The 25,828-nt window shown below is 35.5% G+C and overlaps 2 protein-coding genes across 3 annotated transcripts in view; one reads left to right on the top strand and one right to left on the bottom strand.

Annotated features, from left to right (window-relative positions):
- The window catches only part of CENPP (centromere protein P), a 149,924-nt gene that overhangs the window by 32,205 nt on the left and 91,891 nt on the right, over window positions 1-25,828 (bottom strand). The window lies entirely within an intron of this gene.
- ECM2 (extracellular matrix protein 2) lies at window positions 331-21,897 on the top strand. The gene is made up of 10 exons (XM_059823106.1): window positions 331-369; window positions 3,810-4,129; window positions 8,947-9,135; window positions 11,099-11,581; window positions 11,906-12,021; window positions 13,826-13,961; window positions 15,245-15,402; window positions 17,326-17,465; window positions 18,580-18,906; window positions 19,665-21,897. The coding sequence occupies exons 2-10, from the start codon at window positions 3,835-3,837 to the stop codon at window positions 19,873-19,875; spliced, it is 2,055 nt and encodes a 684-aa protein (XP_059679089.1). The 5' UTR covers window positions 331-369; window positions 3,810-3,834; the 3' UTR covers window positions 19,876-21,897.

Here is a 25,828-nt window from a genome sequence, read left to right as displayed (position 1 = left end):
ATTTTTTGTGTCTTTTGAAAACACTCCATTTTCCTGTTGCTTATGCAACTGTAAGCACTGAAAGAGAATTTCCAGCTGTGCCTTGTCAGCCTACGGACCGAACATATTGTGCTGCTTTTCATTTTCCTGAAGTGAGCTTTTTAGTTCTCCGAGTAACAGTATTAGCTGATTCTCTGCACACAGAACAGAACAGCGCTTTGTCCCCAGGGAAAGAAGCTATTTCAGACTTAACTAAGGAATCATCTAACATGTTTCAACAATCCCTACTGTTTCTCTGTTTGTTTTAAAGATATCACTGTGATTTTGTTTCATTTGCAACTGGAGACTAAATGACACCAAGCAGAATCTGCTGTTAGGTTAGATTACAAGGTAAAATGTTTTAAATTTTAAATTACTGCTTAAAGCATGGTGTTGAATGGCTTAAACTACATGTTAACTTTGCAAATATGTATGAAATAATAATAGCTATATTTAGCAATACTGAACAGAAACGCTTTTCTAGATAAAGTATGCAATACCAGTTGATCTGCTTTTTGTTTGGTATGAATGTTTGCCACGCACTTCAAGCTTAAACTAACTGAAAGTGCAATTAGTTTTGCTGGTATGGCTAAATGTAACTCATTTCTATGCAATAAATTTAAAGAATAGTATGTGAAAAATCTTGGTAAATCACTTTAACCCCTGTGTATCATGAGAAATAACCTTGACAACTTAGAACATGTTTGAATTTAGACTGAATAGATAAAGATAGATTATTTAATAAATTCAGATACTCTGATATTTCTAAAGGGTCACTGCTTTAAAAATTAACCATTTCCATAATAGCAAAATGATAGATACTGAACTTACCGAAGAAAAACATATTGAAAGCTACAAACTACTGAACATATTACGTGATAAAAGTAAAGGTAATAAAGATGCTTACACATACTATGCATGATCTAAACATTTATGGGTAAAATTAAAAAAGGTGTAGCAATGCAGTCATGTTGAGAGTATCTGGCAACACAAAGATATAAAAAATTCATTATATTAGCTATCTATAATTTTATTTTGATGTGTAATCATTTATTACAAAAGTCTTATAAGTTGAATAGGTTGAATTTTCCCCAAATTAAAAGTTGGCTGGCACTAGACTAAACATAACTTCCTGATAGATAATTTGAGGATTCCAGCCATGGGCAGTAAAGGCCCAATGCATTTAAGGCCTTTTTCTTGTATGACATTCACAATTGGGGCCTTAAAATGCGAGACACCACTTACTAAATAAGCCAAGGAAAGAAAGAGAAACGTAGCTCAGTATTTTGCATGCAAGGATCACCATTTGGCTGAAAGTAACAGTATTAAGCTTTCAGTACTGAAGAGGTAAATTGGTGTGAAAATATAGCATATAAACTCACATATATGAACAGGATTAGTTTATAAAGACATATTATTGGGTGGTTGCTTTCTGCTTGTTTTCCTTGGGGTTTATATTATTCTGTAATTACAATGTATTTTATGAAAACAAGTTTCACTTTAAAATAATTGAAGTTAACAGCAAAAGCCTGAGACATCGTTTGTTCAGTAAATGTAATGTAAGTCACCCTATATTAGTCCTGACTTTTAAAAATACATGCATAGAGAATGGAAAAGTATTTCAGTCATGCCATTATACGCCTCTGGTCACAGGAAGAAAAGGTTAAATGTTAAAAAAGCACAAATGTAATGTAGCAGCATTGTAACTACATAGCTATGGTGTTGTTATAAAGTATATTATAAAAATGTGACCATAATTAAGATGTCACTAACTCAACAGAATGAATACACATGTTCAAGACTTTTCTTTGTATACTCAGTTTTCCCTAAGGGCTCTTTGTGTGTTTCATTCAAACTTGCATAACAGAAGTTTACTGTGTAATTTTATAGCCGGTCATTACCATGCAAGTAAGTTAGAAACCAAAAACATTAGGTCAATTGTTCTGCAAGCTGAGGTACTATGAAATAAGCACTTTCTGAAAAAGAACAGACATCAGCAATGCAGAGTAGAAGCTTCTGCATCTGTTTGATACGTTAACTAACAATAATTTCTGTAAATAAAAGGCCAGTATAAAGTCTATATAGCATTTTGGAATAACAGATTTCTAATGGGTAGAAAGCAGTAAACTAAAGTCTGGATTAATTTCAGAAACCTACTATTACATGAGACATTATGTGGATTTGTGTGAGACACTTGCATCTCAAATTCCCTTTATATGGAAATAAAAACATTAGCTTAGCTCAACAAAATTCTGCAAATTAATATCTATATTTGCTATAATATTTTAAAATTAAAATAGTTGAACACAGAAACTACAACATTAGAAAGAAGTAAAAGCGTACTGTTCTAAGCTTATTTACTGCCAACTTCCCATTTAAAAACATGAGAATAAAACCCATGAGAATTATGCTGTGGAAAGCATGAAAAACATGCAATTAATCACATGCTTTATGCTAAAGAAAAGTTAGGCAACTTGTACCAAAAACTTGACCTATTACATAAATCAGAAAATACCAAGATGCACAAACTTTTTAAAAAAATCTGGTTCAGGCAAAAATACAGTTCAAGTTCCTGAAATAATATTATCCTGTATTTATACAATATAAGTAACCATAATAAGACTAATTCCAAAGTAAAAGACTACATATAAAGCCAGACTGAAGAACATTAAGAAAAAGCATTTTTTAATCCCCTCAAGACTTCCTTAGAGAAAAACCATGGACATACTCTAAGCATTGTCTTGGACACAAAGATTAAGTGCTCTAAGTCTTAAGTTCTTCACTAATTCTCATCATCACAAGAATACTAGCGTCTTCAGACTCTACCGTCTCAGTTAAAATAGGCCACAGGACAATAGCGTTTCCTTTTTGAAAGAATTATGCCAACAGAGCTATGACAAATCATTAGTAACTTTGGACTTGCACAGCTTATTTCCATACTGGTACAGCCATTGCTGGATATGCTTTCCATGCATACTCCTGAATCTTGACTGCTCTGTTTTGGAATGCCACCTATTGGTGACAGTAAATGTAATTTTTCTGTCAGAAGCATAAGAAGGCTCAAGATAAATAGTAATTTTGAACTTCTTGGAAAGTAAACGCAGAACACAACCCATTATAGAGCAACCTTTTTAGACTACCTATGCTTAATAAAAACTTCCACTGGAAAAGTAGATGTGGGATGTCACAAATAACGCTATTGTGATCAAACTTCAAAAAGGTCTCCTCTACTGCAGAATCAAAAAGATTCTGTTAGAAGAGGAAGGCTAGAAATGGAAGCAAAAGCAACATCTCTTTTCTATGGTGAAAAACACCTTGCACAGAAATGACAAACCAGAAGCATTTGAGGCAGCATATCAGAAATGAATTGGGCATTTTTCTGTTACTTTGCCATTCCCATGGTCAGAAGTTACAACAACCCAGAAGAAATATTAGCAATCAAAAAAGTGAAGAAACATTTGACAGCTCTCAGGAACTCCCTTGCTGGAAGCAGTAATAATTACTAAACTACAAAGGCCTGCTGGCACCGCAAATCTAAACTACCTCTTTAAATGCAACCCCAAATACAAAGCTAGCACCTATATGAATTTGACTATTGCCCATTAGGGCAGAGGACCACAAAACTAAAATCGCTTACTTTGGCTCTCATAGGGCAATTTCTTTCCAAGAGGAAGCTTGATTGTATTGACCCACCATGTATTGGTCCACCTGCTTTGAAAAGTGCACCATATGACTGACACAATCCTAAAAGCTGTCTAGGTATCTAATTTTCCTCTTTTTTCCCATTCCAGGATACTTTCTGAGCCACACAAAAACATGCAGGCAACATCATTAGTCTATTATTTCCTGCTTGTCTCTGTGTGCATTGATTTTTCTCAAAATGAAACCAGTGCACTTCTCAGGAGGCAAAGGAGAAGAATGCACTACAGAGGACTGAGAAGGAGCTCCTCAGCAGGGCACAGGTCCCCAAGACAGCCAAGGATGAAGCTTCCAGCTCCTGTTGCTGTAGTACCCAGCATACCTCTTATTAATATTGATGACGGGGTTATGGGCGTATTTGACTCTCTCATAGGTTTGGGTGGACATGAATCTAGTTACAGTGTCTTACCAGGTAAGAAAAAAGCCCCTCTACTACTTAGAGTGGGCCGATTTTTCTCTTGATTTCAAATGAAACGTATAAACTCATGAAAGCTTTATTTTAGCTCTACTTGCAACACATACTGAAATAAAACTCAGTTACCTTTTTGCTAACCTACTTTTGTTGCCTTTTATAAATTTTTGAGGTTAGCATATGAAGCTTTTTAATTGTCTGTGCTTAAGCCTTACAGAGAATCCTGCTTTGCCAGGTAACAGTAATATTTTCTGCAATTTTTCTGCATTCTCATTTCATCTTTACTAATAAAAATTTTGTTGAGATGTTTTCATACCTTCAAATGTGTAGCAAGTTTGAAGGCCATTTTGAAGAATTTCTTGCTCAATATATCTCCTAAGTCAATTAACATTACACCGAGGCCTAACACCAATAACACCAGTGTTATTTAAAATGGATTTAAGTTCTTTCTTTTTTGGCTGCATTTTTGAAAAGCAGCATTCAAACTATGTGTACATGCAATATTTCAGGAATAATTATTTATTTTGTACATAAATAATAACACATGGTCATAGTTGCAATATGAAACTTACATTACAAACAAGACCCTTATAATAGAAAACTAAGCTAAGAGAGGAAAAAAACCCACTCATTCAACACAAGATCACTCTTATGCTCCATCTATATCGAGAACCCACATTCATTTAAAAGAGGTTCAATAGTATGATTTATATAAAACTTGCCTTTTTGGCAATCTAGAGGTTTTCACATTGCTGCACTAAGACGTATTTTGTGGTTTTTGAAGGAGATGTAGGGGAGAGGATTTGATGTCCTAAGAAACAAACAAAAAGCAAAATTTCATTGATCTTTGCTGAAACCTGCCTTGGTAATCTTAACAGGCCTCTCTGCAGCCTCCCCAAAGAATACAAGACTAGACAGGGTTGGAGAACTGATAGTTGTTAGGTGTCACTTTGGTCCTTAGCGCAGTAAAGGAAGAGAGAACTCTTGCTCGAGGTTGCTTGTGATTTTATGTTCAACACCACAAACGGGAAATTATGACTCACAAAACAGGAAATTAAGATTCACAAGAGTCTAAAAATCAGACATCCATTCTGAAGATAAGAATTTCTGAATGCTACTATCAGTATTTTTCAATTTTGAAACCCCGGTTATTAACCAATTGAAAATTATTGAAATGTTATAACACTTCATTTCTTTTCATAGAAGGGGGTTCGAAGGTTGAAGAAAAGACACTGGGATGTTGTGAGGAACCAATATAGGGTCATCTCCACTCTATAGCTAATAAATATAAAGACATAGATACTTCCATCCCAGCACCATGACATCACACACTGAGTAAAATCATCATATGCAGTTTTATGAAAAAAATAAGAATACCCTGATTACCACTGTTCTACATAAAATGATAATAATCTATTTTTATAAGCAAAAAGTTAAGCCTTTTAGTGTGTCTCACACAAGAGACACGACCACTAGGTTAATAGGTCTCAACTTAAATGGCAAAACATATTTTAGTCACATTTTCTTCACAATTACTCTTTGGTGTAAGTCCTTACTTTCAGAAAGGCTGAAACATTTGAAATAAAATATCTTTAAGTAAGGGCTTTAAATGGGAAAACTAGCAAAAATCTTGACTATAGCATTTCTGGTGTGTACTACTATATTACTTTTATAATACATACTACTAATGTCAAACCTTTAATTTAAAAATATTTTTTAAATTAAACAGAGGAAAATATCACATAAATAGCATACACTTCATGTAAGATATTCCAGTCTCTTGGTCAGAGACCATCAGTCATGCTGAAATAATGCATGGTTCTTCCCCCCTCCCTGCCCCGTTTGTTTCTTTCTATCTGGACTTGCGTCCAAAAGCTGAGCTAAAACCACTGAACTCATTTTATTTGGAACTTCGTGCTGAATTTACACCATATTTCCAAAGGTTAAAAGTCCTGTGGTCATCTGCCAAAGACTTCAACCACAAGGTATTTTTTAGTCTAGCTTTTAAAGTTCAAAATTTTTTCAAGTTAATGTCAGATTTGGAAAAAACAGAGCCTATTAAATAATAGAATACTATTATTAATCATACTTTAGAACAGAAGAAAATGCAATCCAAAACTTAATTTTCATTCTCCTAGCTACTTATTTTGCTCTTAGTAGCCTAAAAAACAATTGGCAAGATATCATATACAGGATGAAAATTAACAGTTAAATAGCAGTTTAACAGTAACCAGACGTATCTCCTTCCTCCATATAAAAATAATCTGAACCATTTAAATTAAATCAAACAGTTCACCACAACATAAGATAATCTGCAGTTGTTTGTCCTTTAAAGACTACAATCTGCCCATTAAGCAGTGCAGAATAGAATGTACACTGTTGCACTATTTCTAATATCTCTTAAACCTCCCTTCTCCCTGCTCGTACCACCATACTGAAGTTACTCAGTGGATAGGAAGTTTAAGGAGCATCTCAACGCAGCCTTTACTCTGCCTCATAGGGGTTATGTGAATTCCATCAGAGTGCCAAACAGCAGTTCTGCAATGCAATGAAAAGGTACCTCTTTGCCTTTGAGCAGACACACTTGTCCTGTCTTTTTAAGTAACTCTCATGTACACAGAAAACAAGATAACTTGTTAAAGAAGTCTGCAGAGGCCAAGATCTGATAACCCATAACTTTATGCTTATTCAGACAAGATTTGCACCAACTTCAGATACAGGCTAGTAGCTAAAACAAAATAAAGAATTTAAGGAAGCACAGAAGAATCTCCATCTCAAGCCAGGTACATTCCTCTGAAACAGCTGACCTTTTATTGTTTAACATGAGAAAGTGTAGTGTTCTTCTTGTGTTTCCTTTGGAGATTACTTAAAAGAAATATTGTGGCTTCCCGGCAAGCACATAAAAACCAGAACTCAGGATCCAGGAAATGGCTGGATTACAGATACCTGGGTAGAATGACAAGGGACTTACAGCCAACAAACATTTGGCCTGGGCTAACTCATCTCCTCCTTCAGTTAACATGGTTTGAGTTGATTAGAGCACAACTTTATGTGGCTGAAATGATGCATACATATCCTGGATATTTGAAATTAATTTCTCCCCCTTTCCATCCTGAGAGTAACTTAAAAGAGCATTTTTTTTTTTTTATATAATATAAGGAATATAGAGGAGCATCCGAACAGGATGATTCTGACAATTTTTTTTCTACAAAACAGGTTCGTATCCAATGGTCTGTACGTAGAAGGGCAAAAGAATACCTTTCTTATGAGGCTTAGTGTAGGACTGCCTTGAAGGACTTTGCAAAATGCCTGATTGTGAGTCAAATATTAATTCCAGAGAAAGGATTTTCCAGGAGAAAGTCAAACCAAATAGGAAGAGGTTTTTTTTTTTTTAATTAATATGCAGGAAAGTACAAAGTAACTTAGAAATGGTTTTCGGCTTGAAACAAACCAAACACTTCAGCAATGCATTCTTACATTAATTAGAGAAAAAGGAAGGTGTGTAGGGAGTACAGATTCTCACCAGATTCAGAGGTATGCTCAAATAGAGGAAAACATTTGCATGGGATGAAGAATCTCAACCTTGGCTTTCCTTCTCTCAAAAGACAAAATAAACAAAGCATCATGCTAAAGTGCAATGTTTATCCTGGAATCTGGATGAGAATTGCCCAGGGAAACTTTTGCTGAGGTAGACTCCATCTCTGAAAGGGAAAAGAGACTTGGAATAGTTTCCTTCCGAAGTCTTTACGCTCTCCAAACTTGCCTACTGAATATCTGAGTATAGCTTACAAAATAAATCTCTTCTACATTTATTTTTGAAAATTTCAACTGGTACCCTGGGGTAATCTCAATTTTTTGTAGATTCATGTCCAGAAAATTTGGAGTCAAAGTATTTATTAGCACAAGTTTTTCAAGCTTGCTACTTTCCTAGCAAAGAGTTTTTTTCAGATAAAGCAAGTTACAGGAAGAAGAGATGTTTGCCATCTTACCAGTCATTACAGAATGGACTTTACTTCCGTTAAGCCTATGAACAGTCACTATAAAGTGAATATTGTTACCTTCCTGATTCCACAGAGCCTTAACAAAGCTTTGTCAATTTAATGTGCAAGATATTAGAAAAGATGTCTAGTGCACAAGAAAGAAACAGAAGCGGGTCTGGAAAAAAATATTCTCAAGTTCTGCATGATTTATTTTAACTCCATTGTGATGAAGATAACTTTTGCTTCTTTCTCAACTGTATCTACGCACAGCTTTCATTGAGAGCTGTGATTTCTGCTTTCCATTTCTAAGGATGGAGAGGAAGTAGGAGCTGCAAAAGACCCTCAGAAACTCACCATCTAGATTTAATTTTCCCATTTTAGGAATATTTTGGAACTTGAATAATTCAAGAGTTTTTCCAGAAGACAAAGCTGGTAAGGGTCCTCATCAGCTGGCTAGGAAGAGGGGGAAATGAACTATTATGAAGACTGCCTGAAACAGAGGGAGCAGACAATTAGAGGGACAGAGAACCTGCACTCAGTTTTCACTGTGAAGCTGTAAGCAGGTAACAGCTACATACGCATTAATTGTGTGCCTCCCCCTTGATTGTCTTCACAGCTGAGAGGCCAAGAACCAAACAAGGATTGGGGACTACTACTAAGCTGAAAAAAATACAGCTATGAAATATAAAGAGTAAGATACTTAGAATAGGGTGTATTTTACATATTTTCAAAATGAGAACAAAATAGTAGTGCTTCTTTCCAACGTTTTAAATAAACACTGTTGGTTTTATTTCAGTTTAAGCTATTTAACTCCAATTTTCTATTTTCTTTTCTTAGGAAAGAAGGGGCACTGCACAGCTAATGGGATGATTATGTATGATAAAGCCGTCTGGTCTCCCAAGCCCTGCATTACCTGTCTCTGTTCAAAAGGAGAAGTGATATGTGATACAACCATGTGCCACCCTCTGAAATGTCCCAAAACTATTATACCTGCAGGAGAATGCTGCCCAGTTTGTTCTGATATTGGTACAGTACACGATAATATTTTTACTATTTTAAAACTACCTCATGCAAAACATAAATGCTACATTTAATGGTATCAAGGATTAGAAGGTACACATTATGCTTTTATAGAGAAAACAAGTCCTGAATTACATGATATGAACAGGTCTTCATAATTTCTACTCAAGTTGACTTCAGTTTCTTAGAGTACACTGGCTGTTACACGAGTTTGATACAATATTTAAAGACTATGTTAAGTATGCAACAGTAAAGATAATTATATTTCTTTTTTTATTTTCCCCTTTCTGCTTCTTCCCTCCTACCTTTACAAAACTCTGGTAAACGTACAAAGAACGAACATCTGGTTACATTTTATATTCCACTTCCATTTACAAAGAATCAATCAACAACTACTAGCCATTATTAATGTATTATACATAATACTGAATTAATCAGACAGTTTACAGCCTGGTAAATCTTTGTTAGGAGTGTAAAAACATGCAGCTATTTGACATAAATCAAGAGAAGAAAGTCAACTCACAAGAGGAACAACAGAACTACAATCTTGCTGCTTCTTCATAAAAATTTATACAAAAACAGTATCTTTAAAAAGAAAAGAAATGGAGGAGACAAAGATGAAATGTGATTTCCTTCCCCCACACCCAATAACCAAAGTCTGCAAAGTACTGAACTTAACCTCCTCTTACCGTAAAAATATTATTTAGCCTCATGTGTGTGTGCATGTGTGACTGTGCTGGTTTTGGCTGGGATGGGGTTAACTTTCTTCATAGCAGCTAGTATGGGGCTGTGTTTTGGATTGTATGGGGCTGTGTTTTGGATTTGGGCTGGAAACAATGTTGATAAAGCAGGAATGTTTTAGTTACTGCTGAGCAGGGCTCACACAGCACCAAGGCCTTTTCTGCTCCTCACCCCACCCCACCAGCGAGTGGGCTGGGGGTGGACGGGAAGTTGGGAGGGGACACAGCCGGGACAGCTGACCCCAACCGACCAAAGGGATATTCCATACCATATGACATCATGCTCAGTATATAAAGCCGGGGGAGGAAGAAGAAAGGTGGGGACATTCGGAGTAATGGCGTTTGTCTTCCCGAGCAACCGCTACGCGTGATAGAGCCCTGCTTCCCTGCAGATAGCTGAACACCTGCCTGCCGACGGGAAGTGGTGAATTAATTCCTTCTTTCGCTTTGCTTCTCCGCGCAGTGTTCTTTTGCTCTACCTATTAAACTGCTTTTATCTCAGCCCACGAGTTTTCTCACTTTTACTCTTCTGGTTCTCTCCCCCACCCCACCTGGGGGGAGTGAGTGAGCGGCTGTGTGGTGCTTAGTTGCCAGCTGGGCTTAAACCACGACAGTGACACACAGAAATGCACTGAGTAAAGACATGATAGAAATTAACTGTAGAACTATAAGTCATGTTGATTGAAACAATTAAACTCTTTCCCTGCTATGTGAGGAAAAACTGCATTTTGGTAATGGAGTTAACACATTTCCCTGGTGAGGTCCCCACCTGCAGCCATCTCTACACCTGACAGTCCCTTGCACAGGAGAACAAGTCTTAACCTTTGTGAATTTTATTCAAATTACCTTCCTCCCACTCCCAGACACATTCTTCTCCCTTTTTAGACACCTCCAGCAACACAAAAAGATCATTAATACATTAGTTCAAAAAGGAAGATAATGAAGACTATATTAATTTTCTCCCCTTTTTTCTGGAGTTGCAATGAATCATACCTGTCTACAAACTGTTCTGCATGGTTGGCTTAATAATTTCTCAGTCAGTATCTCTTCTGTCAAGCAGTAACATAAGACCATATTTTCATTCTTTCAAATCATATTCTAAGGGCAATACTATTTTTCTATAGTTACTGTATTTTTACTATATGAGGGGAACAATGTTTACTAAACTTTAGTTTCATATCGTCTTATCAGACAACTTTTTTTTTTTTGTTCTCATTGCCTCTGGCTAGCCTCCTCTTTGGATTCAAGTATTATTTCACTGGATGACATAAGTGAGTTGTCTGGTGATTCTCCAGAACCCAATGACCTTGGTAACACCAATGTATTGTCATCAGCACATACTCAAACTGAAAAAGATGAACTACTTAGAACAGAAGTGGTAGAGTTTAAAGAGAAAGAAGGTCGTAAAAAGGATGAAAAGAAAAGAAAAAGGAAAGGCAAAAAAAACCGACAGAAGAATAAAGCCTATCACAGAGAAAAGAAGCCTATCACAAGAAAGGGAGCTGCAGAAGAAGAAATACAACATGAAAGTGATGAAGATGATGGTACTTTCAGAATGCCATCTCATTTCCCAATTCCTGTTCCACCCATAGAAGCTCCTCCTTTGCCATCTGGATGCTCCACCTTGGACACCACAGTAAGCTGTATTAATGCCAAACTTACACAAATACCACCAATCTCAGATCCAGATCTAACAAGTCTAGACCTCACAGGTAAATAATGAGTCTACTTTGCACAATTTTTCTCATGAAGTAACATTATCCATTCTCAAATGCACTCAACAGTAATATTAATACTTTGTCGTTCCTTATCATAGAAATGTATTAGAATGAATTTTACAGCTAAGCCTCTAAAACAATAAATTAAAAATGTTAGATTTGCTTACTAATGTTTAAATACTAATATGAATATACCTACACACAATTATTGTACATAATACAACTATTTTTGTAATATATTTTTCATGTACAATAATACACAACTCAGATGCATACTGTCATTCATAACCCAAACTATCTTCTTGAATTCTGTCCTAGGAAATAGTATCACTACTATCTCAGATGAAGCATTCAATGGGATACCTAATTTGGAATGGATTGATCTGAGTAAAAATAATATTACCTCTCCTGGCATAGGTCCACAAGCATTCAAAGTAAGAAAGCCTAGCTTTTCTACTATCTTATGACTAATTATTGCTTAAAGGAAAGTTTTTCCTGCTTTTCAGTCTATGGAGCTAAACCAATTTGCACCTAGCATGAGTAACAATTGTATAATTACAATACGGTTAAACCTGGCTATTTCAAGAAATCTCTTGTCATAATCAAGAACATCTAGAGATTTTTGAATGACACTCACCAAGTATTAAATGTTAAATAATGAGAGAGAGACAATTTTCTGATATTTTATCAGTTGCAGATGAGAGATTTCAGAACTGAAGGGCTTATATTGCATTACAACACCTGGCATACTCAGTCTCAACATTCGTAGATTTATGTAGCATCTTTCTCACTACATTAGCTCTGCAAAACTTATGCTCTTGGATTCTCAAAAGGATCTGCCTATGCCAGGTCCTGCTATAAAAATCCACTCAATAGGAGTTCATTTAATCAGCTGTATGCTTATTGTTGACTATCTTTAATGAGAAACTTTCAAGCATAGCTGCTTACTAAAAGAACAGCTTTCTCATAAAATAGTCCAAGAATCTTTCTACATGCAGTCTTTTTCTTGCAAGGGGAATTCAAGTGCATCTACATATTCCTCACTTGCAGACAGAATAGTCCCATAATAATTTCTCATGCAAGCAAGTACATACAGGTAGTAATTCAAGTGTAGAAGCAAGGCACCAAGGTCTTGCTTTTTCAGGCAAGATGAACACAAAAACCATATGAACAACAAATCGAATTATCACAGTATGTTTTTAATTTTGTTTCCTGCCATGTGCAATCAGTCTTCTTGTAGGAGTCTCTTGTCTACCACCTCCCTCCATATAACATGAACAGCTTTGGCTGATTTCAAAGGAATTCAATTCCTACAACTCCTGTGAAATCAAAGTGGATGAAAAGACAGACTAGGAAGGTGTCTCAATCATGAAATAAATTTTAGTGAGGCTTATATCATATCAGGCAGTTAAGACAAAACTGGAGGAAAGCAGGCTTCAGTGGAACCACTGCTAAAACAACTCCACTTTTTAAAGAAATGCTCACCACTGCATGATTACTGATGTGCATTTATCAAAATGAAGCTATGATAATTTTTCATGCCAATTTTTTAAGCTGGCTGAAGTCATAAAAGTCCTAGGTCACTGAAAAATTTGCTATCATTATGCTTGAGTAAAGTAAATTTGCTGACCTACAGAAAACCATCAATTTGCTCACAAATTAAGAGTATAAACGCATAATCTCAGAATCACAGAATCACTAAGGTTGGAAAAGACCTGTAAGATCATCAAGTCCAACCATCAACCAACAAACACCACCATGCCCATGTCCCACAATGCCTCGTCCACACGTTCCTTGACCACCTCCAGGGATGGTGACTCCACCACTTCCCTGGGCATACCCATACTATAAATGTATGTACTTTGAACTCCTAAATACTGCAGTAGTGTAGTAAGGTAATACCTACGTGACTCAAAGACAGTAGCAGTAATACAAATAGTTATGACTGGATAGCTGCAGGATGGCCATATGGCAAGCTGATGTGCTCAATCAAGCTCTTCTGCTTACACATTCCACTAACTGGCACCTTTGTTAATATTTAGCATAAAGAAACCAATTAATTAGACCAATTGGAGAAAAAATTTTTTTTATTCAGAACACCGGATACTAATGCACTGCTGCTGAGAATTTTCAAAAACTGTGTGTTTAAGAAAACGTTAACTATGATTACACTATATGTTTAACCATATATGTTACACCTTGATAATCTAAGTTCTCTTCTTCATCCCTATGATTAAGATTCTGAAAAAGCTAAAACGTCTGTATTTGGATGGAAATATGCTGGTACATATTCCCTCTGAATTGCCATCAACTTTGGAAGAAATAAAAATAAACGACAACCACCTTCATGCCATTGATGAAGACGGCTTACAAGGTATTTAGAAAACTGATATTGATCATATGAAAAGATTAAAATCAATTTGAAAAGCAGAGTGTTCAACTAATGCATCTGGTTTGATATAACCAGAAAAATAATTGCTAGCTCTTAAGTGCTATGTTTTCAAAAGGCAACAAAAGCTGAAAGATTTGCATAACAAAGTTTTTTAAAATTACATTTTCCCTTCTTACGCAACTGCTACTCTCCCAAAGAAGCTTATATTTAAGGTTACTAAGCAGAGATGGATTTGAAGTATGTTGAAGATACCTACTCTCCTGACCCATAACCTGATCATTTTATATGTGGTGAAACTATATTAAATGTTTTTTAAATTGCATGAAAGTGAACAGAATTTGATGCGCATGAAAAATAAGGCAGAATATAACTGGAGTTAACCATGATCATCTTAAGCCAAGCTAAATGCGAGCTGATACAAAAAAAAGAAAAGAAAGAAAAAAAGAAAAGGTACCATCCATGTCAATTTGACTGACTTTTTTGCTCCCTTTCCTCTCTTGCCAAAAGGGTGCCCATTTAAATTGGATCAATTTAGTGATACAGCTCACTATGGAGCAATATAATGCTGGAGCTAAGACAAAGAAAACTGCAAGAGCCTTTTAGATTAAAATCATCAAACTGCACTGTTAGGAGGAGCCATACAAAGCTTCTGTTTAAAAAAAAAAAAGTTATTTGTGAATAAGGAACTTATTATGAAATAGTACTTCCTGCTTACATACATTGATCAACAGTGGTTTCTTCTGTGACCTGCATTTGGACGGTTGAGGAGGAAGAGCAGTATAATCCATGAAGGGTTCTCAACACAGTACAGTAGGTGGTTGGAAGGAGTAAAGCAGGGAGGGGAAGAAATGAGCTCAAAGCAAGAGTAACGTAGCCATTATCACGTAAGTGACTGGAGACCCATGGAGATCATTGGGCAACTGCGCAAAGGTCTGCACCCACATAGTATTCTAAACATCATCTGCATATAACCATGAACTAATAAGGCCTAAATGGTAGCACTAGCCACAAGTCTTACAGCTGCCTTCTGTTCCATTCTAAGTGGGAGAGAAAGCTATAAATAAAGCTCTAGTTGATTAGTTCTACAAACTAATAAACAATATAATTCTGTGATTATGAGATAATAAAGGAAAATCCTTTCACTATGTTTCTTCATTGCTGTGAACTGATCTGAGTAATGTTTAAGATGGTTAAATTTTAAACATGCATTTTAACAAGATATGAGAAGGCATTAACTAACAGAAATTCCAACTTTTTCTCCCCAGGTTTAAAGAATTTGGTCACCCTCGAATTAGAAGGAAATAAACTTAGTGAAGCGAATGTCAGTCCTCTGGCCTTTTATCCTTTGAAAAGCCTCTCTTATTTGCGACTGGGAAGAAATAAATTTAGAATTATCCCACAAGGTCTTCCCACCACTCTTGAGGTAAAACCAAACCAAACCAAACAAAAAAAACCCCAACCAACCACCACCACCACCCACACCCCCCAACCCCCCCCCAAAACAAGAAAGCTTTATTCTTCCAGACATTTTAATCTTTTCTTTTTTCCTACTTACTGCCTTACTATCATCAGGTAGAGATAAATTTAAATTTCATAAATTTGTTTCTAAATATACTAATACTTTTTATTCCTAAATCATTATTTCTAGAAATTTACTTATATACTAACTCCATCCCAAAAGGTATCTTTTAAGTCTGAATTTATCTAGCACTGTCTCACAAAATAGTATAGCCTGCAACTTCTGTCTGTTCAGTTACACATCGTTCACATAACACTCCGAGTACAGATAATGTCTTAGTGCAAAAATGTCATGAATTTTGAGTTACCGCACAGAGTAAAGTTCACAAGACAGCAACAATAATAATGACAGATCTAGAAAACCTGTTTTGTAAGGAAAGACTAAAGGAACGAAGATTGTCTTGTCTGAAGGAGAAAGGGGGGGGGAGTGATGCCTATATCTAACAATTCTCTTCCTTTTTTGGCTGGTCTAAGTCTCAATTTTCCTGGTTTTCCAAACCTTTGCTGAATTCCATCTCATTTGGGGTGGGGGGCAGTGTTTGGGAGGTTTATTTCTCTTCCCTGAACAGCTTCCTCATTCCTTGATTTTTAATCAAGAAATTTCTTCCTTTGGTAGTTTCCCATCCCATTCCTCTGCCCAGAATTTGAATGTAATTTGTTGCAGTGGTTTGGTTTTTTTAGGGATGCTATCTGGAAGGTATTTTCTTTCTCCTTTTAAATCTCTGCTCTCCTTTTAAATACCTCTCTAGTTTCATTCCCTGCTTACCTCCGTCTTTATTTCAAAGATAATTCCTGCTACCTATTAATTTCGCCATCTCTCTCAATGCTATCTTTCCTTTTGCTCTTTCTCATTTCAGTGTCCTTGTATTTATTTCCTTTTATCCTTGGGATCTTCCATAATCTGAAATGTAAGGGGGGGGGGGGGAGGGAAGGAAACCCAAATCTAGCAAAACCAACAATACCTTGCCTGTAACATTAGCTGCTTCTGCAGCTACTGCCTGCAACTTCACTTCAGCCTCACGTTCTCCACTACCCATTCACTCATACATTACATTTTTCTTTTTTTCACTTCATCCCTCCTTGATGAAACAGCGAGAACACCTGGCAAGTTTTTCTACACTTCATATGCTTTGGGAACATTTAATTTTAAACCAATACCTAATAAATTTACAAACAATGATTTTCAGGTTACAAAGTTGCTTTTCTCTTTCCCCAAAGCGTTCCTCTACAGGCCCTGAATTCTATTTCAAGTCCTACATATATTTTAGTCATTGCTCCATTTTTATTTCACATCATATTTATCCTACATTACAAGCTATTATCAGGAAATTAATCTGTGTAAAACACGCAGTTTTGATACGTGGCAGACACAACATTAAGTTTCGTAAAACATTAACATTTTGTATTCCTACAAATTTGAGTTTCAAAGCAGACAAGCGCCCAGCAAAAATATTAAGAAAGCAAGACTCTTACTATTTTTCTCACTAATAGCGTTCCAAGGCAAAAAAAATTAAGGACTTCTTGTCAATCTCCTCACTCTCACATTATTTACTCTTACAGTGTACAACTTCAGGCAAGACAAAAGATACAATAGTTTTTCTATTGGATCTTTCAAAGCAATCTTTAGTCTCACAAATGAGAAAACAAAACAATTGCTTTGAAAAATTGTCTTTCTGAAAGTCACACTACAGCTACAAACTGACTGATTCAGACATTAACAGATGTATCAGGTAATACGGAGGACTGGTAATAGCTGCATTTTGAATTTGCAATGGGAAAGAACAGCATATTTTGCTTTCACAAATTTTCTTTCCAAATGCACTTACAGGAGTTATACCTTGAAAATAATCAAATTGAAGAAGTGTCAGAAATTTGCTTTAACCATACAAGAAACATAAATGTCATTGTGCTAAAGCATAACAAATTAGAAGAGCACAGAATAGCACCTTTGGCTTGGATAAACCAAGAGTAAGTATGAATTATTTCAGATATAATTATTTTATTTTTCTCTGTTATTAGTGAGTCAGATAATGAAATAAATATTCGCACTTCATTACTTTTAACTTGAAATTGTAGTTATCTTTTGATTTGTTTGTTTTCCTTCGCTTAAATTGTATAATCTAGGAAGTATTCAGAGTCAGCTTTAAAACAAAAAGATCTTATACCTCAAATCTGTAACATATTAACATAAAAGTATAAATATTTTTCTGATCATCCAATCAAAAGATTAACATTAATTATCAATATTTCTCCATATAATTATATGATAATTTGTTATTAATATGTCATTCTCTCACAGGTAAATTAACAATAATTGAATATTGTCCCAGCATTATTTCCCATTAGATTAAAAATTATGGAAGTAAATAAGATGAAGGGAAGACTGTGCAGCCACATTGTGTAAGAGTAGAATATAAGCAGAGCAAGCAATCAAAATGAAAGCAGCAAAAGAAGATACTGCTTTTGATTCTTCTGATAAATTATTTGCTAAGCTACATAGGGTACCTTGCTACAGCTGCAGTCCTATCATTTGATTTCTGGATTTGTAAACTGCTTAATCGGAAAACCACCACACTGTTACTAACAGCTTCTCTTATCTCTGGAAGTGAAGCACATCAGAATGATTCTAAAGGAGCCATTCACAAAACAATTCCCTTTCAAATGGGCTTTAGAATAAAATTTAAAAATCAATGTCAGTGGGATAACCACTGAAGTCCCAAGTTTATTATGTGTTTTCCAGTGTAACTCATCGCAATTCTGCAATGCTTATCAATCACAAATTAGTCCCTTGGGTTTCCCCTATTCAACCTTATCTCTGTACTCGTAACTGTAGATTTCTTCCCATCAGCAGAATCATTTGGCTTGATTGATAATTAATGACTTCAATTCTTTCTATTCCCAGAGTAATTACGCATAACCATGTTCCGTAAAACACATTCTGTTCCATTAATGGAAACAAATTTCCCTTCGAAATTTAGTTTCCTTGTAACCATGTTAAGCACTGTTTTGTCCAGAAAGTAACATTAACGATGCAGTATGCTATAACATTTTAATCTCATTTTTTTCTTCTCCTTTAATGCAGGAACTTGGAATCAATTGATCTCTCTTATAATAAGTTATATCATGTTCCCTCCTATCTGCCAAAATCTTTACTACATCTGATACTTATAGGAAATCAGATTGAAAGAATTCCAGGATATGTCTTTGGTCACATGAAGCCAGGGCTGGAGTATCTCTACCTGTCCTTTAACAAACTTACCGATGATGGAATAGATCCAGTATCATTTTTTGGAGCATATCACTCTCTGCGAGAGTTGTTTTTGGATCACAATGAATTGAAGTCTGTACCATTTGGAATTGATGAAATGAGAAAATTACGTTTTCTAAGACTGAACAATAATAAAATAAGGTAACTTCCAAGCTCTTTGTTACATTAATGGCATTAAAATAAATGTCACAAGACATGCTTTGTTTTAAGAACTTTTTACTTTTAAGTAAATCTTTGTTTTAATTCTGAAGGCAGAGCTAAATCCTGAGTTTTCTACTGCAGTACTTCTGCATATGATTAGAGAAAAGTGAGACTTCACCCTTCCTTACAGTTCTTGAAAATGCTCACAAAGATGCTGAGCACCAGTTCTCTCCAGGAAATTAATCTGTAATACTGCTTGGGCCACATGTCCTCCAGGGCAGCTACAATTTGATAGGCACAGCAAAGTACCAGCTTTTTCTGCTCTCAGACCAGAGCCCAAACTGGACACAAAAATACGTGAAAGGAGTCATCAGCTGCTGCTGACCACTGCAAGTGGCCTGTCAGTAGGTCTCAGCCAGCCCCAGTTATGAAGTTAGGCACGCTCTCCAGTTTCCTGTCTCCTGTCCTGTTTGCAAAGCAAAGGAATTATCGACAGAGGATCTTACATGTGTTATACAGGAAGTTTTCATTCAGCAACACGTGGCAATACTTTCCTCAGGAAAACTAAGTATATGACATAAATGAGAAAACAATGCAAGGATAGAATTTTTAAAAGAATGACTTGCATAAGTTCTCAATAAATATGAGAAAAATTAATGTACTAATTAAGTTAACATTCTCAAATCTCTAGATAAACAGCATCTATGAAATAAATTATCTTGAATAATTAAAATATCATTCCTCCCACAATGTCACAGGACAGTCCCTCCAGAACGCATCTGCAGGACTCATACCAATGATGATGATGATGTTCATGACAACAGTGAAGAGGAAGAGAATCAAGAGTCACGCTTGGAACACGTTCATCTTGAAAACAACCATATCAATACAAGACAGCTATCACCACATGCATTTTCATGCATAAGATCCTATTGCAGTGTTGTTCTTAAACCACAGAAGATCAAATGAACACCCAACTTTTGCATTGCAACCCAGAAACACAGCTTTATTTATTCTCTGCAGCTAACAGGTCTGATTACTTCTGATTTAAACCCTTCTTACTACTATAAATAAGATACAGTATATTATATACTGAAGTAAGGTAGTAGTGTATTTCTTAATATTGTTTCATTATAAAAACATTAGATGTAAAAATAGAAGCTCAAGATTTTTATTTCTATTGACAGAAATTCTACTTAAACACAATAGATCAAAATGTGTCCCCAGATACACCCTCCACAAGATCAGATCTTAGAAAGGAAGACTATAACTAAACCCTAAACTTGGTCCTGTCTTATTTGATTAACTGAATTTAAAACATTTTAAATGGTACCATCAGCTTTAAAAATGCTACAAATAAAAGTCCTTGAGCTATGAACATTCTAGCAGTGCAAGAATCAAATTTCTTAAAACATACATGGTACCGGATTTTCTACCAAACATTTTGCAGTGATAAATACTCTCCCAACGGAAATTTCAAGTAAAAAATTGTTTGTTTAGATGACCCTGAAAACTTCCCGTATTCAAACACAGAATCTGATGAGTTAGAAGAATGAGCAATTAATTAATTTCTATGTGGATGATTTTCTTTTTTTTTTTTATTTAACAAAGTGTATTTGAAATTTTTTTTTTTTTTAAAAAACTCAGAGAGTGGTAGGTCTCATTCATTTGTACAGTAGTTAGTTTGCTAGCTTTTTATACTGTATAGGATCGGGATCATGTTGCCCATTTAGGGGACTAATTAGACTTTCTTGAAACTTTAAAATACCCACTTAGTGATTATTTGAATGCTTCTAGGTAGTCATAAATCACCACTTCAGAGACAATGTTGATAAAGCCATTTCAGTAATACATTTGATATGCTTTAGATATACAACAGTGTTTACAAGTAGATCTCTGTTTCCCTAGAAAGGAGTTCAGTCTCTTGAAGATTTTTTTAGTGTCTCAGTTCAAAGAAAATAAGCATTTTATTATGATATTCTTTCTCTAAAGCGGCCAAAAAAGTAGTTAATATTTTTATTTTAAAGAACAACTTCAATAAAAACTGAAAGTAATTCTAACATCTTTCATATTTCTTGAATTCTACAGTCCTTTCTTATAAGAGTAGGCTGGTGGTAGGAAATGATTACAGATCACTGGCAAGTCATTATTCTTCACGCAATTATTTTCCACTTTCTCCTGGGCTATTCTGTGAGGCATAAAAAACTGGTACTCTGTTTTCTTCAGTACTATAGGTATGCTGCCTAATAACTTCTTCAGAATGGATCGGAACAAAGGATTAAATGGTTTAATAGAGGGATTGACTTTATTTAAAGGCATATAAAAGCTGTAAGCAACTGCACATCATAAAACCTTCTAAGGACACATATTAACTACTGAACTGTAACTTTATTGCCCTCGCTCTGGAAGTGAAGGTTTCACTATGCATTTCCCACACATCCCAATCTGCTGCCAACGGACATGTCATATAATCAGCATAAGCATACTGTTCACACAACATTTAACAGTGAAGGATCTCCAAATATTTTTTTTAGCGTATTATAGACAGCATATATGAACACCTGAGTTTTGTTTTCTCTGAGATTTTTGTTAAGTTTGGTAAAGAATGGTGAAACCAACAGGCTGAGTTTTTACATACAATGTTCTGGTTTGGGTGATTTGATTTCATTGCTTGTGCACTTTCAACATTTGATTCCTTCCTTCCTTTTGACTTTGGCTAATACTTTGGCTAATATTTCTTTGTCTTTGTCAAACATCATTAAGTTCCCAAACTACTGTTTTGAGAGACTAAAAAACCCAAATTATTAAAATGAATACTTCTAGTCTATTGCTAAATGACTTCAGACTTTGCAACACTGCTGAGCAGTGCTTTCAGAAGCTTTACTAAGCATTTTGAATACACAGACTGACCCAAGCAGGTATTTCCAGATAAACAAGCTGTTGTATTACACCATTTTATGCATTCTTATAATAAATTTAAGCAAAACACCATATATTGTTGCAAGTATTTTCATTCAAATAGAATACTTCTCTTATCAAAACATTCAGACTTATAAGACCCACTAGAAAATCTCCACTGGATTTGCATGGGATAACACTGCTAAAATACAGATGACTAAAGATTTATTGCGACCATTAACATACTTTTTTCTCTAATATGTGCTTTTTCATTTTTAAGATATCATAAAAATGAATTTTATGCAAATCATTTGTCTAAGATTTTTCCTTTGGTCATTTAATGCAATGAGTATCAAGCTTGCCTGAAAGTATGCTGTAATGAGTTGTTCCTACAAGAAGCACTCAATAACATAACATGACTTCAAGCAAAGTTACGGTGGAAATATAATGCCACAGTTGTGAAACAGAGAGACTGAAGAAAAAAAATTTTGGAACTGGAACACAACAGTAGCAGAAGCAGAAGACCAAGAAGGAGAAAGAAGCCAAGGGATGAAGGGTGTGCAACAAATGGATGCTTACTCACTTAAGTAGTACACGGACAATTAAACTTGGGTAACATTTCCGTATGTCAAATGTAGGCAGTTTAAGTCTGTTCACTCTTCAAAATTACCAACTACATTGGAAGGGAAATGGGCTTTATTATAAAAAATCCCACTACTTTTTAACAGTGAGCCTCAAAGGATTTTATAAACAAAGTAAATGGGATTATCACCATTTTACAGCTTGTGACAGCAAGACATAGAAAAGTGACCTGAGCATTCATCGTCAAGACAAATATGGGAACAAATTCAGAATCTTTCGCCACCAGTAGGATAAAAATATGCAAGGACAGCTCAACACAAAACCCCTACAGTTACTGTCTATTCTCTAAAATATATTTGAGCAAATAATTAATTTTTGCAGACTTACCTTGGAAATTAATATCCTTCAAGAAGGCAATTAGATTGAGAATGGAATATAGTTCTGCTAAAGTATTATCAGACTCAGACATCTTATACAACGGAATGGACCAAAGCATGTAATAGCCGTGTAATAGATATTCTTGCGGAATTGAAGTAACTTGCTTGAACCTCGGTCATACTAGTCCTTTGAAATTTCCTAAGTCTTACAGAAGTAGGCACCGCTTGATCTTTCAGTCTACAAGAAGCTCAATTGAGATATACTGGGAGAGCCTTCACATTATTCCTAGATAGGTAGAATAATGACTGCCCACAGAAAGGCACTTTATGCAAATTGGCAAGTCCCTGATGAGAATGTGGTTTGAGGGAAAAAAACTGTTAAGCCAATCAAGTAAGAATTTTGACAAACAATCGGATTTGGGTAGATGTACAGAAGTGCTCTCATTTCTCCTGTTCTCCAGATGCAGATGTAGCTGCCATTTGTATTCACAGATAAATTCAAGAGAGAACAAGCTGTAAGTTCTACAAAGATGTCCCATCAGAGATTTTTAATCATTTCAGAGAGGAAACTACTTAGAGTAGGGCAAGAACCTGAATAAATTTTTTTTAGTAACCCAGACAGAGACAAATGTAAGGTAAATATATCTGAACACAAGGATATAATGTAAACATTGAAACTATGAGAGAGTAAGAGATTTTCAAGTAAGAGACCCAGAATAGCCAAGGTTAGGATTCAATAGCCATAGCAATTCCAGGACCACAATGCTTTGTGGCATAAGAGATTTTCAAGTAAAAGACCCAGAATAGCCAAGGTTAGGATTCAATAGCCATAGCAATTCCAGGACCACAATGCTTTGTGGCATAAGAGATTTTCAAGTAAAAGATCCAGAATAGCCAAGGTTAGGATTCAATAGCCATAGCAATTCCAGGACCACAATGCTTTGTGGCATAAGAGGAATTTTGGGGCTTTAGACTCTCTCTCTGTTAGATCTCTAAGTTCTGATTTGCATTGTTGACTCATCCATCATACATAAGAATTTGGACAAGACCTGCTAAATCCTTCAGGTAGGTCCCATTATAAATTCAAACGTAACAGAAGACATCCTGTGGTTATCACCATATTAATAGAAAAGGTATTGATGCTGATATTTTTATTGAGTAGGATCTTTTTACTGATTAGATGATGACAGAACTTTGAGGATCTGCCTGACCTGTTGCTTTGTGCACAGGGACATAGACTTCTGGTAAAATACAAACTGCAAAGGTGTACAACAAAATAAGGTTGTTACCATGGAAGCTTGGGTAGCTTTCTGAATTTGAAGCAATGATTAGAAGCAATGTTTTCTCTAAAATAACGTAAAAGATCTTTATTTAGAAAAAAACCCTCAGAAAAATAAAGGCATCAAATGCCTCCCCAAAGTGAGATTGTTGTTATTAATTCCCATGTGTTGAGGCTGTTAGAACCTCTGAGACCTCAAAAATGTAGAGTTCACAGTACACACCCTTCTCCATTTTCCATTTCAATTTAATAAAGAATAAAGAGATCCCCTCATGCCAAAGCAACAAATCACTCAACTTTGCCCCAAAACAGGAGTTTGAGGCACGACCACTAGCTTTCTAATGGCCCAAGACAACAAAGTGAATTTCACTCGATGAATTCTCTTTTACATAACAGAGAGAGACAAAACATATAGAGTGGTTGATACAAATTCTGAATTTCGATTCTGAAACATGCATCATGCTTGCACTTACTGCAAAAACCCCTTAGCATTCAGTAAGAAAAACAATCAGAACCAGGAGGCACGATTTCATCATTTCTCCACCAACAATGTTTACTCTTTCAGTAAAAGAAATCAATAAACTTTTAACATCTCTCTCAAGTCACTATTTTATCAACAGTTATATAAGAGCAGGAAAACAAACAGTTTATAATTACTGTTACATGGTAATACAAATGTTAACTAGTTGAAACTGTCATGAGAAAACTTTTTCTAATTTAAGTACTATGTTTATATTCTAATGTATACAATTTGCAGGGAACACAAGATTACAAGCAGTAAAATACCAGAAATATGAGAAAATACTACCAAAATAATTTTACACAGTAATCCTGATGACTTTCTATATGAAGCAGTTTTCAGAAAACAAGTCTGCAGGATCATAAGTTTGTAGGCCAATACAACATCTGGTGCTCTGGAATTTCGAAGCTTCCTAAAGTAAGCTTCAAAATTTCTACCCATTTGGAAGTGTAGGCACTTGAAAATGTAACCACAGGGACCTGCCTGTATCCTCTTTGGATTTACAGCCTGAAACAATCAGGGTCACTCCTTCTGTTTAAATGCAGAAAGCAACAATGAACATGCAGTATCAACATGTGTTACAACTTTTACACACCCACTCCTTGCTGAAGTTATTGATCAAGTTTTGGAAGACCAGAATTCAGGTCAAATCACTGCACTTAAAGGGGGTCAGAATCATACTATGGCCATCTTGTAGAATGCCCCAACCACGGCTGTGAAACCTACTTTGGAAAGAGCCCATGTTTTTAAAGAGACTTACTTTTAAAGCTGGTTTTGCATGCAGGAAGCATTTAAAGATTTACTGGACCAGAAACAGCAGTCAACCATGTAACCTACACTCGTTTGGAGGAAAGCCTACATAACAGTCTTACTGTTGCCTTGAAAAGTGAAAAAGGTACAAACATCCATCCAAAAAGACTATTGCATAATAATATGTTTGACTTATTCAGTAGACATACATTCCTGTTTTCTAACGAACAAAAGACAGAGATCCCTATTCAGTAACATTACCCATCTATTATAGCTAGTTACCACTAAATCCCCAAATCTCTGTTTCAAGGGTAAAGGCTTTAATTTTACTTCTCTTGGCACACTGAAAACCATTTTAAATGAGGAAAAAAAAGCGGACATGTGAAATAAGAGCTCTGACTTAATGATGTCAACAACTTCTGTACAGTTGCAAGGCCCAAAATATTGTGGAAAAATGTTGGAACACTTTTTCCATCTAAAAGTAGTGAAGACGTCACTTACAAAACTCTAAAATGT

The sequence above is a fragment of the Gavia stellata genome, chromosome 12 (genome assembly GCF_030936135.1).
Source record: "Gavia stellata isolate bGavSte3 chromosome 12, bGavSte3.hap2, whole genome shotgun sequence".
Taxonomy (NCBI): Eukaryota; Metazoa; Chordata; class Aves; order Gaviiformes; family Gaviidae; genus Gavia; species Gavia stellata.
This window is presented reverse-complemented; position numbering and strand designations above follow the sequence as displayed.

Coding starts and splice junctions, on each gene's coding strand:
- ECM2 (XM_059823106.1), top strand. CDS start 3,835: ATGCAGGCAACATCATTAGTCTATTATTTCCTGCTTGTCTCTGTGTGC. Junction 11,582..11,905: donor AACAAGTCTAGACCTCACAG/GTAAATAATGAG, acceptor ATTCTGTCCTAG/GAAATAGTATCACTACTATC. Junction 17,466..18,579: donor TTGGCTTGGATAAACCAAGA/GTAAGTATGAAT, acceptor CCTTTAATGCAG/GAACTTGGAATCAATTGATC.